At 48.7% G+C, this 19,267-nt stretch overlaps 1 protein-coding gene across 1 annotated transcript in view; it reads left to right on the forward strand.

The window, feature by feature from the left end:
• The window catches only part of LOC142563767 (uncharacterized), a 72,381-nt gene that overhangs the window by 50,215 nt on the left and 2,899 nt on the right, over positions 1-19,267 (forward strand). The window contains exon 7 of the mRNA XM_075674401.1: positions 18,974-18,985. Within this exon, the coding sequence (XP_075530516.1) occupies positions 18,974-18,985 (12 nt within the window). The remainder of the gene's footprint in view (positions 1-18,973; positions 18,986-19,267) is intronic.

The following is a 19,267-nucleotide window of genomic DNA, read 5'->3' on the forward strand; positions in this document are numbered from 1 at the left end:
TCGTCAATTTTGGCGCTTATTCTATTGTAAGTTATGAACCATTCGTACCATGCGAAGCCGGTCTCGTAGCGGGTGGATTACCACTCGAATTTCACATCTCTAGTCGCGTTCGGCTCCTAACAGGCGACATGCTCGTAATCAAAATGATGGACAAGAACCTGTCGCCATTTTGACGTCACCAAGAACAATGACAACCTCCCCGGACGTTTGTCGTCCGGGGAGTTCACTGCTTGCCGATTGGCAGCTCTCTCCCTCCCTTGTCAGAAATTTTACATACTGCCACTTTGTGACGTTGCAGCAGCTGGACAGAACTTGAAACGAACAAAGATTTCCGATCGCGCCCTTGGTGGCAACGAACGCAAATTACGATAATCGGCCCGCGCGCCGGTGCGCAGCGAGCGAGCACGCAGGCCAGCGAGATCGGATGGACGCGCATGCGCACTGCCATACTCTCGACAGCAGGCACCGAGCCGCCAGACGGCGCGCGCATGCACGCCGCCACGGGCTCGCATGGTCTCCAAATTTGTGAACGCGACTGTACAGCTCGTTCATAATACATGGAGGGCATCACCTTAGAAATAATCACTTCATCATTATCATCGTGTAAGCTTAGCTTTCAGAACGTGCACGCCTAAGTGATGTTGTGCAGGTAGTACGAAGGCAGTGATGTAGTATGTTCTGTTAATGACTAGTGATTCTCAATGCATATGTGATAAAATGTTCGAGCTTTTTGACATTGTTACTGCGCCGACGCGGTTCATGTCTTGTGCTGAATTTTGCTAATACACTGCAATGGCAGTGTGTTTTCTCGTGACCCTTGTTCACTTCGTCCCGGTGTCGCGTTTCTCGAGCGTTGCAGCGGATTTGGTACACTTATGGCCGTTCGTTTGACAAGATGTTCGGCTCTCGTGAACCTGGCAAGCAATAATCTAGTTTAGGTCTGGTTAAAAGCTACCTTAAAGGTCGTGTTTAATACACTGCCATTAATACCTTCAAATCTAGGATGGGGCATGCAACAGGCGGCGTTACTCAGGGTTCCATTCTTGGGCCGCTTTTTTTTTCTTATTTATGTTAATGACATTGTAAATGTACCACACACACCACGTTTAACATTGTATGCGGACGACGTCAGCGATTTCTTTTCCGGCACGGAATTAGAACCATTACATGAGCAGGCTAACAATTGACTGCAGGAACTGTCAAAATGGCTTAAAATTAAGTTTAGGTTTAAACATAAAAGAAAACAGCCTGCCATATTTAGACTTCGTAATAAGGCAGCTCCTGACGAGAATTTTATTCAATTTCGTAATTAAGTAATCGACCGAGTTACATACAAATTTCTAGGTGTGTCTTTCAACGAATATCTAGATTGGTCTATGCATAGAAATATTGTCCGTGAAAATGGGTCGCGAAACATTGGTATTATATGTAAATTGCGAAGCTTGATTCCAGTGTGGTTAAAGGAAGCTGTATTGCACGTTGGTACACTCGCACATTTGTTACTGACTACTTGTGTGGGGTACCACGACAAAGACTAACATGGAAAGTTTACTTGTGCCTCAAAAAATAATCTTGTGTATTATCGAAGGTGAACAGTAGTACCATTGTCATACAGCTACAATTTTTAAAAAGCAACAAATTCCGACTATTGTTAATATACTTAATAAGAAAATAGCCAGTCTAATATATAACCAGAGAGTATCTGATCCATCTGGTTTCGTAAATATCTCCGGAGAGAACACTGCCACGAGTTAGGCTGCTGAGCACGAGGTCGCGGGATCGAATCCCGACCACGGCGGCCGCATTTCGATGGGGGCGAAATGCGAAAACACCCGTGTACTTAGATTTAGGTGCACGTTAAAGAACCCCAGGTGGTCGAAATTTCCAGAGCCCTCCACTACGGCGTGCCTCATAATCAGAAAGTGGTTTTGGCACGTAAAACCCCATAATTTAATTTAAACACTGCCACGACTTGCGACATACGTTTTATAAAAAAGAAAAGCTGCACGCCAACTACGGCACCCAGAAGCTTGATAACGTAATACCAGATTTCTTAAACAAACACTCCAATACTGTCGATTATCGAGAAAAGCACTTCTATCCAGGCCTTGCAAAAAAAAAGTATGCATACCTGCCTATTAACAATTCAGTAGGGTTGGACTGGGTAAGCAAATGCTCACCTTTGTTTTGCGGAATTGTCATGTTTTCAAAAATTGTTCATTATATCGTCTAGTATTTGTATAGTTACTCTTGAAGTCATCATATCTTACATATATTGTGTATCCTTGTAGCTATATGTGGTTTTCACCACTTCTTTATTTTTTTACGCTATGAATTTCCATTTCTTATGATTTTATATCCATCGATAGCTTTTTTTTTTTCTCCTTGAGTTTTGTGTTTATGGGTAGCTGGCACTTTGTCGGGCATTTATTTGCCTTTTCGCCAGCGTCCACGGAAAACTTGTACATGATTGTCCGAAGTAAACAAACATATCATAATATGTAAAAAAATATTTACTCGCCATCCCGGCCCTGCGAAAGTAGATGAAGCGAAGCTGTTGAAAACCACCGCTACGACTGGTGAGTGGGTATGCTACGCTTTATTGCTTTAGAGTAATGATAGTGACAATCGCTTTCTGGTCGCTGTGGTACACTGTGATGGGTTCCGTGACCACTTTCGCTATATTCGTAGCCAAGACCAAATCCAAGCACGATCCGTACTGTGTGGTTGGTTGATTGAGGTCGTTGTAGCATGCGAAGGTCCGACAAACGACAGGAACCAGTCCTTGTCGGGTTTCGCAAGGTCAACATTAAAGTCACCGACGATAACCATTGGTGTGTCTGGTACTTATCTCGCCCATGCCGAGTGCTTTCGCGTGAAGTTCTGAATGTCTGTTTTGGATGTTCCAGGGTTGACGTAGACTGTGAAGATTAGCATTTAATTTCAGAATGCGTTAAGGGGGGGGGGGGGCTACCCATAAGGGTGCTGCCCCAAAAATCGTTGCTAGGCTGGTTACTCTATACATATGGAAGGGTAGCGACGTCACGCCCCACGTCGCAAGCTGCCGTCGCCGTGGCAGCTTGCCCAACAGTAATCTTTACCGGGGAACTTATGCAAGGAACGTATGCAACGTGCTTCGCATTGTTAGCAGGAACGCCTTATTATAAATTGTATGGTTTGGATTCTTGTTTTGTGCTTGTTCTTTATTGAAACGAATGCTGTGCTGTATGTTGTATGCGTGATACCAAAGAATATGTGCTCTTTTCGCTTCAATCGCTGAAGGTTACTTTTTTTTTCCTTGAGGACCAGCTAGGGGCTAACAGCTTCGCTGTAAAACGCACATTCGCTTCGGGCCGTTAAGAATTCAGGAAATACTTGCGCAGTTTGCTGTCGATCGGATTGCTTGCGGCTAGAGGCGACGCGGCAAAAAATGAATCGATCAGTGCTGACTGCGCACGTGTTCTGCGTCTGCCGTACCTGCTGCCCCTATCTGTTGGGCTGCGCTGCAGCTGCTGACCCCTTGTTTAGGCGCTGCATCTACGCTGGCGCCCAGCAGGCTATGGTGTCGCCGATTCCTCGTCGTGCCCGTGCACGGGACTGGTTGAGCACGGCAATACGCGTGGCCGAGAGCACCTTTCGCGGCGACGTCCGCCGGGTCCCGGCGAGGGGGGTTCCGCCGGTGGGGGCGTGTGCGCATACCACCTCGGCGCGCGGAGAGGGACGACATCGGGGTGGCCCCCCGCGGTTAAAACAAACAGCGGGACGACGGGGGTTCCGCGCCCCGCTGTGGTATCCGGGATGGCCGGTGATTGCGAGTTCGTGGGACGCCTCGCGGTCGCCGCGGGGTCGAAGCATGGGAATCCTTCTGGCGCGCATAATTATCGAGCCGTTCGGTAATCAGTTTGCCTGCTCGCTGTCAACCGCGTCAGTGCTGCCGCCCGCTTTTGCACTGGCGAAGCGGTCCGCGCGCGGCGACCGGTTTCGGCCGGCCGGAGGTGCCGCGCGACAGCGGCGCGCCGGGCGCGCTCGCCGATGATTTGTACGCAGTGTTGAATGTTGTTCGAGCTGTCCGGCCGGGGCCGCTACTGTTATGGCACCACTGCCGTAGCGCGTCTCCGCCGAGCCGCGCTTTTCTGGCTTCGTGCGACTCGCTCGCGGACACTTGACCGCTGCGGGCGCGTCAAGTGCTCCTTCATTACCGCGACGATCTCTTGCAGGATCGCCCGCGCACGGACAGCGATTTCGAGGCTTTTCCCGTGGTCAGCTCATGGTGTATACGGGATAACTGTGACGTTAATTTGAGTACCATTTATCTGGATGAGGGCTGTGTCATCGCTATACGTCGATACGTTACGGGAGCAAAGTAAACAGAACTGGCGAAAATGCCGTTTCTATAGTGCTGTATTAATTGTGCTGTTTGAAAGTAACTTGTCACCCTATAAGCTTATATACAGGGTGTCCCAGCTAACTTTAGTCAGAGTTTTAAAATATGCGAATGGCACGTAGCTGGACAGAATCAAGCTAATGTTTTTTGCCGTCGCTTGGAGACACTCGGGTAATTTTTTTTCATCCCATCTAATTAATTATTCTTAATTAATGAATCAACTTCTCCAATGTTATACTTAGATGAAAAGTGTTAATGAGAAAATCGTAGAGATAGAGGAAAAACTCCCGATACAGCTTTCTGTTGCGCAATACGTGCTACATAAAAATTGGAGGACGCTTAAGCTTCGCCTTCAAGAGTGGAACACGACAGCGTTCCCGTCGACCCGCCAAGGGGTGTAAGACAATGGGCTACGGCGCAGCGATCACTTTCGAGGCGCCCCGCATCGGACGCGGTGAGCGTCGAGCAACACAGCGTTCGGCGCGGCAACGAAACGTGCGCCTGAGCCTTAGAAACAGCTCGTTTCTAAGGCAACACCGCATTCACTAGAAGCGCTTTTGTACCGCTTTGAAGCATCGAACTCGTGGCTGAGTGGTGGCGTCTCCGTCTCACACTCCGGAGACCCTGGTTCGATTCTCACCCAGCCCATCTTGCAAGTTGTTTTTTATTCATGTAGTGCCTGCCGGGATTTATCGCTCACGGCCAACGCCGCCGACACCGGCTTTTCTGCGACACGAGCTCCTTAACGCTGTCGCGTTAAAAGTGCTTTTCCGAGCGTAAAGCAGCCCGCGACTGCACGCAACATCGCCGCGCGACTGGCCGCTCGAGGCCCTTAGCGTGTGTGTAGTCGTGGATTTCTATTTGCGGGTTTTAGTATAACGCTAATGAATGGCTGATAAAGCAAGATAAGATTAATACTGAAGGATCGAATCGCCTGCTGTGTCAACAAACTTAATTGCGTGGCACCGCTGATGATGGCAATTGCTGATTGGCACCGCGATTTATCATTAAATATTCGCAGACTGGGCCACAATAACTTAAAGGCCTGCTACTTTCATTGCGGTAACTGTGGCTACATGCTAGCGCAGCGCGGGCGGCTCGAGGGCCTGGCTAATGCAATGATTAAATTTCATTTCGCGCTTCGTCAGTAATCAGAGCGGCTCTCCGCCAACATGCGTTATCAACGGGATCGGCCTTGAATGGTGCATGATAAAAAGGAATAGGATAGAGCGAAAGCAATCCTTACAATTTACGGGTTTAGATCAATACAGCCATTCCACAATCCTATAGATATCTTTCACAGAGTTCAACAGGGACTAAAGTAGTTGATTTGACGGAACGGCCTATACTTAATATTGTTGCCTGTTACATTATTGCACATTTCAATTGCGTTTGTTGTTAGTGTTAGGTTTGTCATACAACGTGTTTGTTTTTCGTTTTTTTTTTAATTCGAAGGGATATTTATCGCATAAGGCATAAAGCGGAATTCGACCTGTTTAGGTGGGTTAATTGTAAAGGTGGACATGTTGGACGCATCGCAATATCTAGGCAGCTAATTAATAAATGAATTATTCTCTTAAGGGCGCATGTTACAATTTAGATTTAGAAATCAAGTGTTAGTGTAGTTGTGGGCTTAGCAGAATTCGTAAAGATATAGCAGCACTTTTTTTTTATATCCACCCACCACAATCTGCTAAAATGATGCATTGGCGATCCAGTTAAGATATTCCCGAGCTGCTCGAAGGAAACCTCTGTGAAGTGGTTAGTGGAACGCCACTGTATATTGCAGCACATCTTAAGGACAGATATCTCGAGAGTGGTGGTAGTCTTAGTATTTACCGTTTTAAATGTCGCAGTTGCAACATGTGCCCTGAAGGGACTAATTCATCCTGTTAATTAGCTACATCAAAAATATTTTGTGTACGCAATGTCCGCCTATTACATAAACCCCCTGAAAAGGCGGATCAGCGCTGTCGCTGGCGATTCTTTAAAAGTCTGACCGAAAAAAATAAATAGTGGTATACACGCACTACTTTCAATGTTTCTTTCAAAATTTTACTTAAGACGCTACGCCACTTACGCAAATGCGGCTTGCAATGAAGCTTTTTCATGCTCTTTCGCGAACGGATTGTGCAGAGTAAGTTACCGTGACGACGTGTATAGTTAACCAAATTTAATCAATTATCCTCACATTTAGCGTCTATAGGGTCTGCATTTATATGGGAAATTTGAAAACAATTGTTCATCCTGTAGGGCGAGCTCGTTTCGATTTTTCTACGATGCTCTAGCATGTTTCGAGATATTCATCCCGACATAGTTCTGTTAACTTCGCAACTTCTTCGGTGGGAATCGTCCCTTTTTCGCTCTCAGCGGAGTTGTGAAAACGCGGCTGTGGTGTCGGTGACGAGCGCGCTCGCCTTTCGTCGTCACAGTAGCGGGGCGCACGCCGTCGCGGCTCGCCTTCTACCGCAAGCCTGGCTGAGGCTCTGCGGGATGACCACACCGGCCGCGGGATGCCTGGCGGGTCCAATGGCCTCCGCCTGGTTCGTTTGCCGCGCCAGCTTCGAAGGCAGAAGAAGTGCGATTCGGCGTGGCTTCCCTGCCGAGCTGCCGCCGATAAATTCAGCCAGCCTTTTAGTGCACGCCAGCCACGCTGTGCATTTTTGCATGCCGGGGAAACCCGAGCGCTGTGCGCGGCGCACCGGTGAGCCCGCCGGAGGGGCAGGCGCATTCGTCACCGTCCGAGTTCGCGCGACCATGCATTACGCCTGCGAGTAGCTTGGTGGCTGTGCAACACGAAAGGCCGTATTTCGCGCGCAGCGTCTCCTGTCCGTATTCGCGTTTAGCTGCATTGAGTTTTGGGCTGTCCGGCAGGGGCGAACCGAAAAGAAAGCTTGTCTTTGAGCTACGGAATAGGAAAAGAAAAAAAGGGTAGCGTCGTTTTGCGCCCGTGTAATAATATGCATACGCATCGCGGAATATAAATAAAAGAGCGACACGGTGCAGCCGTAGCGCGCGTACATCCATCTCTGGCCTTGCAGCCCAGGATCGAGCTCGCTGTTCATTTGAAGATGTTCCGCAGTGGAGCGTTTTGGTGATTCTTTCACGCCGCACTCCTTAATATCTTGTACCATTCCAAGGTGTACTTCTTTTGGCGCAGCAGTAATTGTATTCTCGTGGCGTCTTTCTGGAGGCTATAATTCTAGTCATTCCTAGGTCTGTGATTTGCGATGATGATTGAGTTGATCGCTCGAACGTTCACTTTTATAAAGTGTTTCTTTGATCGCTTGTGCAGGCCAAGTGCAAACCAAGTCGGCTCATTTTCTAAATGCGCAATATTGATAGCTTTTATCCAGTAACGGCGTACTCTGTACTGTAAGTTTTCACTGTGCTTGGTGCTCTTAGGCGGAGGAGCGAGGCCACTGCCTTGTCAGTGACGGCGAACTAATTAATTTCCGAAACGGAGGTGAACCTTGGTTTTGTAATCGTCCTAGGTGTCGTCCTTGAACGGCGAGTGTAGGTGAAATAAAGAAAGCCGAAGAATAAAGGTAATTTCACTGTGGTAGCGTCTTTCTATCGTCTGTGCGAAGCTTTCACTTTTTTTTTTTCTACCTTGGCCTTAGAGATGTAACGTCGTATTAGCCCTGTGCGGCGCACCTGGTGGCCGTTTTGCATGATTGATTTGAACGGCTACGTCATTGTCTGTTGAGTTTACTGATAATTTGTGCCCTAGTGTGCTGCCTTGTGTAGGAGCAATGAACACAATTGTAACTGTTTAGTTGATATTAACGCGTGTGCATTTCGGAACGTATAGACTGTAGTGGTCATTCTGCGTCCATTCCAAAGCACGCCTGTAGACATGGAGTTCTGACAAATAGTGAAGACATAATTGCAGAAATCGTAATATCGGATGAAGGAGTCGGCGTCTAATACACAACGCAAATCGATTTTGCCTTCTGGGGCATTTAAGCTCTTTCTTTCTCTTCTTTTTTCTCATTTTTATGTATTGGCTTCACGGCGACCGCATTCTGAAGCGGCGGTATGTAAAAATTAACGTGCACTTAACTTTGAATGCATGCAAAAAGTATTTAAAAAATAAAAATGATGGGCTGTCAGTACTAAATCCAGGGCACTCCATGATGGTGTCTCTCACATCACCTGTATTAATTTGGTACGCCAAAATCCCAACCACTCGTACACATCAGGTCGATTAAATCAATTCTGCGGAAGCCCGCAAGGTGCGGGAAGATGCACGACAGGGAGAATTGTCATCCGCTCGATTGTAGAACAAATTTGCAAACTAAACCTACACGGGTTTTTCAAAAATACAGCTTCGCAGATGAAGGAAAATTCATATTGGTCGAGGAATCGAACACAGGACCGGCGCCTTTCCTGGTTACTCAATATATCGCGGTGTTAAGGCCATGCGGGAGACTCCAAGCGAACGCGTGTTGCATGTGGGGCTGCACGTGCGCCCTGTCTCAAAAATCTGAGCGAAGATTCAGAGTATACACATTGTGCGATTTCGTATTCCACAACGCGGTTGCTCGCTTCTGCGCAATTGCGTAGTGTTTGTGACTGGTTTTATGCCACCCTCGAGAGTGCATTCCCAAGTGATTACGTGAACGTCTTTGTGGTGGGTCACTACTGCACGACATGGTTGGCAACAAAACGAATTTCTGTCGCAGTAACGCTGATCGGTTGTCAGGCAATGGTCGAGAAATTGAGCCGCTTGAGCAGAGTAGTCTAAGAAACAGCGTGGAGAGCTAGACAAAGTAAGCTAATAGGGACGTCCATGCACTCAGTTTAAAATGCTTCTTCCGTGTTGACGGGTACCGTTGTCACAGAAATGTGTCCACTTAATTCCTCGTCGTCACGTGCTCTTATAACTCGTTTGCGAATTGAAAATCACCAAGCAGGGTGACGGGCTGTGACAATAGAGTGGAACGGGACCCTTCGACGAAAAGTTAGAATGCAGGTAAAGGCAAAGTACAAGGGAGGGGCCACGGACTCGGGACGTTCAAGGATGCAGTGAACGAGTGGGCATCTACGCGCAGTGGTTTCCAGCTTGCTTAGTTGTAAATTTAGCGAGTTGAACCGAACACGGTGTAAAAAAGATTCTATAGCATGTTGCGCGGCCTTTCGACTTGGTGGCACTATTTCAGTGGAAGTGTCCGAGTTGTTCATTATGGTCAGGCACATAAGAAAGAACGAAGCAGTTAAATGTTTTTGTGACGGCATGCCTGATCACTTTAGGCCGTCACATGACGGCTCTAGAGAGGCCGCCTTTAGCATTCGTCTCTCTACCTCGTGGCGGAGATTGTTCGCGTCTGAGAAATTCCAAATTGTCGCGCCACCTGCGCAGGAAAAAGAAATAAAGTACAGATTTCACTGCTGAGTGCAGCTTTGAAACAACTTTAAACGCGCAGGGGGAAGAAGGGGCGTCAGCTGGGCGGTGCGAAGACACGAGAGCGTCGGGAGGCGGTGGCGCCGAGGAGGTCACCGCACCGGGCTCCGTATGTAGAGCTCCGAGCTTGGCATTTGGAGTGCCCGGTGGGCACCCCGGCGCCGAGCGCGGCTGCACATGATGCTTCTTTCCGCCAGGCGCAGTGTGGCGGGCGCGGTTTCCTTGTGCTGGCTGTTTTCATTTGCATACGCCTTGGACGCGCATGGAAATGACCGCATTACCCTTGCTGTCTTGGCATGTCCATGGCGGGAGCTCCCTGTTCGCGTGCTTTCATATTGCCCTTGTCGATGGCCTGCCGTTCTGTGGTTTGCCTTCGCGCCCGAGTCCGGTGCGTGAGGGGCACGAGTTTTAATACCGCGTCGTTGTCCGTTGCCCGTGGACCTTCGAGCTGCGGCTGTGAGACAGCTGCGCGTGGCGCCCTTCCCGCCTGCGCTGCAATGTTTGTCGCGTTGGGCGCAGAAGGGACGCAGGCAAGGGTTCCCCGACCGGCCCCCGACGCACGCTGGCCGAGGGTGACATCCCTCGAGCGTGAGGCGTGTTCGCTGTTTTCTTGGTTGTTGCCAGCTTTGCGAGCTCCCAGTGTCGCCTACCACTGCGCGGAGGAGTAGAAAGGATGCGTGCTTGACGCCTCAGATTGTGCGGAGGTTACTGTGCTTGATGGTGGAGGTGCGCTTTCCCTTAACGCTGTCGTCCGTAAAGTTTAGCAGGCTTGCCAAGAGGTGGCCGGTAGCTTTTGCATGAGGAGCGAAGATTGTCTTCAAATGCTCAGCGCGGATGCGAGAACTCAGTGACACAAGGATGATAAGTTACTGGATATTAGGGTTGTGCAATATTTAAAGCGATCAGTGCATCGTCCAATCTCACCGTACCGTTATACAAGCCTTCTGTTACCCCGTTATATTGTATTGATTGGCCGTAAACGTGCATGGCCTACTGTTAATTCTGTTTCTTCTTTTTTCATGCGTTCGTCAATGAGCCGACTTTTCGGATACGCATTATATACATGTCATGTATATTTAGGCATGTTTAGCTATCAGTTTCACAGGAACTGCTACAGGCAGCACTAATTTTGGTATCATTTCATTCATCGTTTTCTTCCAAATTTATTGAACTACAACTTTTATCCTTGCATACAAATATTCATTTTATAATTTTACCGAGAGCCTCAACATTTTGCATTGTTTTGGGTATAAATGCCCTTCTAGAAAAAAATAGTATGCGTCGATCCCCGTAATTCTAGTTCGTTAGCTGTATATATATATATATATATGTATATATATATATATATATATTGTGTGTGTGTGTCTGTGTGTGTGTTGCTTATAACAAAATTAACCTCCTTTTTATGTCGTTGAGATAATGGTACCTATGTAATAAAAAAATTTTTTTAGCTAGCTTTTAAGGTGCAAAAGCATCGTTACTTCAGTTTTGCTTTCGAAATTTCGCGCAAGGCAGCATTGATTCAGTAGCCACCAGCCATTTCCAGATTCATTAGTTCTCTTCTTAGCCTGTTATCTCGCCTGCCTAGCGTCCCTTGTCATCTGCTGTGGTTCTCTATCAGCAAAGCAGATTCCAGGGCAGTCAAGCTCACTCAGCCACTGAACAACGTATAGAGCCCAGATGATATTTGAAACGCCTTCAAAACACGGAATTTCGGGCAACGCTGACACGTTTGAAAGTAAGAACTGCGTCTAATGTGGCCATTCTGCAGCCTCTGCAATCCTACAATAACATTTTTGGGTGCCCGCCCTCCTAGAATAGGGTGCCTCGATACGCGCGCCCCCCGCTTTCGCGCATCGAGGCGCGCCCTATCCCAGACAACATTGGTTGAACAACTCGTTGGGGTTTCTGAGTTCGTCCATGAAAGCATTTTTTGATGAGGTCTGGTTGAGCCAGCTGCTGGTATGTAGGCTTAATGGCCTCACGAACAGCACCCGCCAAATGCTGCTTGTGCTGGCAGAGCTCGTTATGCAACTGGGATTTGTTGAAGGTATGCACCAAGTGGTGGGAGACTTCTTGCTTGTAAGGCTTGGATCTATTGACATGAAAACCACGCTGAATTCGCAAGCAGCTTTTTATGGTCTTGGCGTTTTATGAAAGATAACATTCACGCCACAAATTGGGTAAAGATAGGGAAACACGACGAACAGCCACGCGCACACTACAGCAAACGCTTCAATCGTTTGCTAGAACCTACCGCGAACATTTCATTGTTTCCAGAGGACTCGTACATAATCAGATAAGCTTATAAGTTTTGATAAGTTTGTTGATAAGTGTGATAAGTTTTGTTTTTAGAATTTTTTTTTTCAGTAGTAACTTGAATGTCTAGAAGCCTAAAAAAAAGGGGGGGGGGGGCAGCTGCCCATTTGGTTCAGAAAATGAGTTCAGAAAATCAGCGTCTAGAAAAAATGTTACATGCTAATACAGCGCACAGAAACTTGTAAGGCATTCAATAACGTTGGGAAATAAACACCGAAGCCAAACAGCAACAAAACGGGAAATCGCATTTGTATTAAAATCATTTTTGCCTTACCCTGTGCCCGTGGGTTGGACGAAATGTCTGTTTCTTTTGTGCTTTGCCACGCGTTGCCGCAGAGCACCAGGTCGCGGGTTCTGTTCCCGGCCGTCTTCGGACGGGTCCGAAATGCAAGAGCGCTCGTGTACTCAAATTCAGGCGCACGTTAACTAACCCCTGGTGGTCGAAATTACAGCGGAGCCCGCTACCATACACGGAGTCCCCCGTAACCCACTGCGCAGTTTCGGGACGTTGCGCCCCCACAAGTTTTGCAGTGCTTTGCAAGTGGGAATCCGAATGAATTCCCTATACCCATTGTGTCATTCATGCATTGCCCTGTGCACCGCCTTTTTGAAATTGGGTCGTCGCCCTTTTCCTACCCCGACGACTGTAAATATTCCTCTTAGATCGCGGCGTCCTTGGAAAACAGCGTCTGCCCAAGGTGACGTCTGGCCAACGCACTTTATTAATGTTATTTAAAGAACTCAGTAACGCTGCAAGTGATTAAAGAGATCTGTGAACCGATGGATTATTTTAACGTGAAGGCGCCCGCTAATTGATTGACGCGGGACGTGCACTGGACTTTGCCGCGCTTTTCTTGCTGATCACGCTGGGTGCGTGTCGTGTGCGTGCTGCCGAACGTTTCTGCTTGGCTCCCGCCTTCTCGGGCTCATCGCGCGCAGTGCCAGTCGCGGTAGTGGGTGCTCTTCCGGGTCGCGGAGTGTTTTGCGTTGCCTCATTCATCACGTGCGTGTCTTTCTCCGCGGGGCGCACGAGCCATCCGCCGCCTTCACTCTCCTCGGTGCTGGCTGCTACATGCAGCGCCGGTCTATAGCGCCCCTGGCCATTAAAAGCGGGAACTCCCGAGTGCCCAACAAAAGCGAGTGGAGCAGGTGGAGACGGCCTGGCGCTCTTTTATTTTTCAAGCGGGGCGGCCGGCTTCAGTGTAAATAAGGCTGCTAACAACCGAGGAAGGACTTAATTGTTGAGCCGGCAGGGCAGCGTGATGGATGAGCGGGCGCTCGCGGAGCAGTCTCCCTCTCGTTCCTCCGGGACCGTGGGTGCGGGGGCGGTGGCCCTCCCGCTGCTGTGCTTGACCGAGACTCGATCCACGTGGCGGAGCGCGCGAGCTGTCAAATGTGTCCGCGCGGCCGGGAAGGCGTGGATTCGCGGGCGCGTCTCTGTTGGGCAGCCGCGGCACGTGCTGACTTTAAACCTTCTTTGGCGAGCACGCCGCTTGCGCTCACTCGGATGGCTGGGAGCGTGCGAGTGGCTATTTTGATAGAGGAGCCGCAGTGTGTTCGGGTGCCCTCCTCGGCTGGCTTCCTTTGTTTCGGACGGCCCTTTCGCGTCTCTCGCAGTCGTGCGGCGCCGTCTTCTCTTCGCGGGCGCTTGTCCGAGTCTGTAGGGCCGCACGGCTCGTTTCCCGCGTCTCGTTCCACTTTTGCCGCCGAATTTCCTCCACGAGCCGTTCGGGCTACTGCAGCGCCGATGGCCGTTGTTCTTACCTGCCCTTTGTTTTGCTCACCGCGTGACGCAGGCGCGACGTGCCGCCGCTGGCCGACCGGTCTTGTTCGTCGGGGATCGGTTTTCGCGTGTCCGCTGGCCGCGCGTCGTGACGCCGGCGTCACTTTCCTGGAGGGGGCAGCCTGCGCTTTGTTGTGCGCCTCGCCGTTTCGGGCCCCGGCCGCCGTCGGGGGACGCGCGCTGCCGCAGCAGCGGTTCACGGGCGCGCGCCGCCGGCTGCGAGCGCCCTGACGTCGCCCATATTGTGTGACACTTTTGGCAGCTGTCTCCGGCGTGACTAGCCTCCGTGCGCCTGACCGCTCGCGCGCGCGCGCGCCTAGCTCTCTTCCTTGACCAGCTGTGCGCGCGGCCCCTTCGCGACTGTGTTTTTTCGCGGCAGATCCTTTTGCTGGTTCTTGTCCGCAACGCTGTACTGGCTCCACCAGGCCCGAGCTCGACGGGAGAAGAAAAATGGTGCTAAGTAGAAGTAGTAGAAGGATAGTAGAAGTGCATTGACGTTGCTTGGCGCCGTTTGCTCGAAAATCAAATATCGTAGCTGGCCAGCTCAATCGACGCGCGAGCTGCGCTTTTCAGCGTGACGTGACCGCTTACTCGGCTCAGAGGGTTCGCGTATTTTCCAGTTGTTTGTTCACAAAACTCGCCGCGATGGCGAGTGCAAGCTGTTTTCTTTTTGTGCCAAGTTAAAGGGATAGCTTCCCCTCGGGACAATTGACATTGACGAGAGTTTAACGGGTCGTCTCTTTACTCTATCTCTGCACGCGTCTTCATTATTTTCCCAGTCCTTTTTTTTTTTTTTCTTTAGCGGCCGTCTTAAGCTTGTATTACAACAGGGTATATAAAATCGTTCTTGTCCTGTCTCGAAGCGTGTCGCGCCTTCTGCAGATACGTGCACTCCGTCCCCGCACATTTCCGGATCTCTACGCTTTGACACGCTGTGTTGACGATTTCATTTTACACCTCGTGAACGGCGACTGGCTCACTAACAGTGGCCGCTTTCTCCAACTTATAATTGACAGGGATGCTGACGTGAGGCTTATAGCAGGGCATGCGCTGACGTTTGCGTTGCTTTAGCGTAAGCTTTTCGACGAGCGCAGGGTCTGTTTGACTGCAAGGATTCACCTGCCAAAGTGTAGGGGGCATCTTTATGCGTCGAAAAAAAAGAAGAAAATTGGGCGTGGGTGGCGTAACGACCAGAAGATAAAGCCTTCGCGAGGCTATTAATCAAACTGGCACTCGATATCAAGTAGCCTGGTGCCCTCGAGTGGCGGGAGGGGGCGAAGGCCAATGAATCCCCGAAGCAGGCGCGGACCACTCGTCGGCGGGGGCCGTTTCTGCCAGGGTGCAGCGCGCGGGTCTAATGCGCGCGCGGAGCGGTGTGGGGAGCTGTCGTCCTCTTCCCCAAGGGAGAGTGTTGCATCGTTGAGCGGCGCGTTGGCCGCTGACGTTGTGACTGTACGATGTCTCGAGCTGTTTATATAGCGCGCACGAGTTGTTCGTGACAGCCCAGAGCTGTGTGGACCATTGATTCGCGTTCTAAGGGTGAATTGTTCACTGTGTTGGGTTAGCATATGCAGAGCTAAGGAAACTGCGTACTGTGCTGTGTACCAGAGTTGAGTACTGTTAACTCTTTCGCTTTTTTTTGTTGTTGTTGTTATTGAAGGGGCGGTAAAGGCAAACTCAAAGGCTGCTAGGTTACTCTTACGAAGTTGCTTTTTAGACGAAAATAAATTTGCTTATTTGGGGGTGAAACTTAGGCTGAACGGTCAACTTCACATATTCAAATGCGGCGAAACAGTGGCAGCGATAAAAAATAAGTGCTATCAAAATCCGCTGTATTTTCACGTAATCAGCGCCGCCTTCTGCAGGAAAGATTAATTAGTTGTTTTGTTCAATTTTACGTCCGAATGCGCAGCAATTTCCCCGCCCCCTCTCTATTTATTTTTCAACAATCAACTACGTATATCGTCGGCCAGTCGCTATAGTGTTATTCGTATAGTGCCTCCGATTATAATTTCTTCCTTAAACTTCAGCAGGCAGTTAATCCAAACAGCCTGTGCGTGCGCTATATGTATATGTGCGCACGTATTGCTGATTGCTACGGGGGAAAAAATTACTCGTGCATGAAATAAACGAGAAGGAAGGGGGTTAACCGAGGGGCCCGATTTTTATTAGTCATCATAAGAAGCAAACAAGCACTGACACCAAGGACAACATAGGGAAAATTACTTGTGCTTAATAAATGAAATAAAGAAACGATAAATGAATGGAAATTAAAGTGGATGAAAAAACAACTTGCCGCAAATGGGAACCGAACCCACAACCTTCGCATTTCGCGTGCGATGCTCTACCAATTGAGCTACCGCGGCGCTGTTTTCCCATCCACTTTCTTGGGTATTTATGTGTCCTAGTAGAACCCTGGGAATGTTAGCCAGCGCCACCACTCACAGACCTTGGCGGCGGACGTGGAACGTCCTTCTTGCCGCAGGCGTCACGAGAACGTGATCTTTGTGGGTGAAGGCAACTGGTCAATAAATCACATATGCTACCTGAAGGCATCACTGTTGCCGGATTCGAGTCCCTCGTTATGTAATCAACGAGAAGAAAGGGGGTTAACCGAGGGGCTCGATTTTTATTAGTCATATCATAAGAAGCCAACAAGCACTGGCACCAAGGACAACATAGGGGAAATTACTTGTGCTTAATAAATGAAATAAAGAAACGATAAATTAATGAAAATTAAAGTGGGTGAAAAAACAACTGGTAGGTTGTTTTTTGAACCGAACCCACAACCTTCGCGAAATGCGAAGGTTGTGGGTTCGGTTCTCACCTGCGGCAAGTTGTTTTTTCATCCACTTTAATTTCCATTAATTTATCGTTTCTTTATTTCATTTATTAAGCACAAGTAATTTCTCCTATGTTGTTCAGTGCTTGTTGGCTTCTTATGATCGTGCATGAAATGGTCATTTTAACTTTATGACATAGCACAATGCACATCAGCCCTAAGGAATCTCAGTATACAGGTACGCAGTGTGGTCTAGCAGTCGTCACTACAGTTGGTGGGCAGGTTTGTTGAGTATTCATTGTACTGTAGCGTAAAGCGGACGCGAGAACGTTAACAAATAAAAATATAACTGTTCTGTAGCGTCTGTGGTGCGCGTTTTTTTAACTATTTGTGTCCATGTCTCTCTTGCATTCATTCCAAAGCAGCCGGTAGCCTTTCAAAGCGGAGCTTTCTTTGCTCCTGCGGGACACTGTTAGATACTCCCCCAGAGTTTTAGCTTGTCCGGTATTCGGGCAAACGCAGGCTCGACCAGAGAAACATAGCTAATATTGCTGTGACCAAGTATATTTAGTTTGCTGCGGCAGTAAATTTTCGGCAGCAACACGATTACGCCACTGCCGAAAATTTACATCAGCAGCGAAGTAGAATATACTTGGTTGCTGCAATATTAGCTGTTTTTGCCTGTTCAGTAAGTACAAGTAAGTGGCTGGTCCTGATCCCTTTTGACTCAGGACAGGAGTTTGTCGACGCCACAGGAGATGTTGAAAGCACGAAAGGAAAGAAAATAAGGTGAGAAAGAACATAAAACAGTTTCGTCACAGTTAATCTGTGAGGCTGTCTGGTTGGTGCGGTTCGCTGTACTCCACGCTCCCTTCACCTCGGATTTCACCAAAGCCACGACGATCCAGTTCAGCATTGCCGGTTCAACTCAGCGCGTTGAGCTGTGCGCCACCAGGTGGCTGCACCATACAGGCTGCTCACGCTTGCACCTCCGCCCCAACGCCCCATCAGCCCGCGTTTACCCGAACACCGGACCAGCTAAAACTGTTCAAGTACTAGCTCGATGACGAAGGCACTCCTCATTATAATTCTGTCACTAGTTCTCACCCATTCGTAATAAAGAGATCATTGTATTGCATTATAAGACGAAAGAAAATGCTACTTGTTCAGTTCTATTTGATATTTAGAAAAAAAGAAATAATTGACGCTACCCTTGACAACGATGCTGGTGGTCGAAAGGTTTCGTTTTCTCCTATTCTGCGTCGCCTGCGCTGTCGCGTTTCAGTAGTTCCGTTATCGCGCAATGCTGCACTCGTTTTGTTGGCTCGCGAAACTCGCGCAAGCTGCAATTGGCAGATGATTCCACGTCCGCGTGATATCGCGAGATTCGCGAACCGTCCACGCCACTTGACCAAGAGCAGCTGCAGCGGCGAATCCAACGCTCTGTCTTGGCTCGGTTTCGTGCCCATCGCGGTAGCTTTGCGGCTATGGCATTGCTCGAGGTCGCGGGTTCGATTCCGACCGTGACAGCGTACAGGTGTGAAATACAATAATGCTAGTACTTATATTTAGGCGCACGGTAAAGAACACCAGGGCGTCAAAATTAATCCTCAGTGCGCCACTACGGCATGATCCGATTGTGGTTTTGGCACGTGCAGCCCCATAATTCAATTGAAGTTTAACATTTCTGCCCCGATGCGATGTGCCAAGTGAGGCAATGACAATGCTCAAACCTCTGAGATTATGGATAATGGCGCAGAACTATACCTCAAGCAAACACGTCTCCCCGTGTGTTCTGTGGACTGCGCAGACAAACAGCAGTGGTGTATGCAAGGTAGCGTTTAACATCAACTCACCACTCTTGTATTGGACTAAACGCTGAAGAAATTACGCATTCGCTGTCAACATCACCGCTAATTATCATCAGTCAATACAAACAGCACAGAAAACTTCGCCTACGTCGATTCCCACAGTGCGTGGGATCCGCACATCTTTTTTTTTTTTTATGTTCACTGTCTGCGTCAAAGCAGTGCAGCACACACAAGCACAGTGTGTTTTCTTTCTCTATTTTTCTTTTACTTTTTTTTTTAATGTCTTGAAAAGCGCGTTGCTGCTACTTACATATTCTCGATGTAGCGTTCGCTGAACCTTGAAGTGAGGCTCAGTGGAAAGTGCCGTGCACAGATATGCACATTCGTTGCTCGACCGTTGCATGGTGTGGTTACGTTTGTAAGTCGCTGTTTCATTTTTCTTTTCTTGTTTTTTACATGTGCGGTTCCGTCTACGCTGTTTCAAAAGGACTTCACGTCGGTAAGTGCAGCGCGTTGAAAGGACGAGTGAGGACATTAGTCAGATAACAACGAGGGTATTTTGATGTCTGAGCATTGTTCTGGGTATAGGTTATGCTTATTTCATGATGTGTAACGTATGAAAGAAAGCAAAATAAAGAAATGAATAATTGCCTAAGGCAGATAGCACAAGTTTACTCCTTGAGCTGGATTACTCAAAGGCGGACGTTGCTTGCCTGAGAAATCGAACAGGATAATTGAATAATTAACATTTCACCACCTTAACTAATTACTTTAGAGCACA

Source organism: Dermacentor variabilis, chromosome 1 (assembly GCF_050947875.1).
Source record: "Dermacentor variabilis isolate Ectoservices chromosome 1, ASM5094787v1, whole genome shotgun sequence".
NCBI lineage: Eukaryota > Metazoa > Arthropoda > Arachnida > Ixodida > Ixodidae > Dermacentor > Dermacentor variabilis.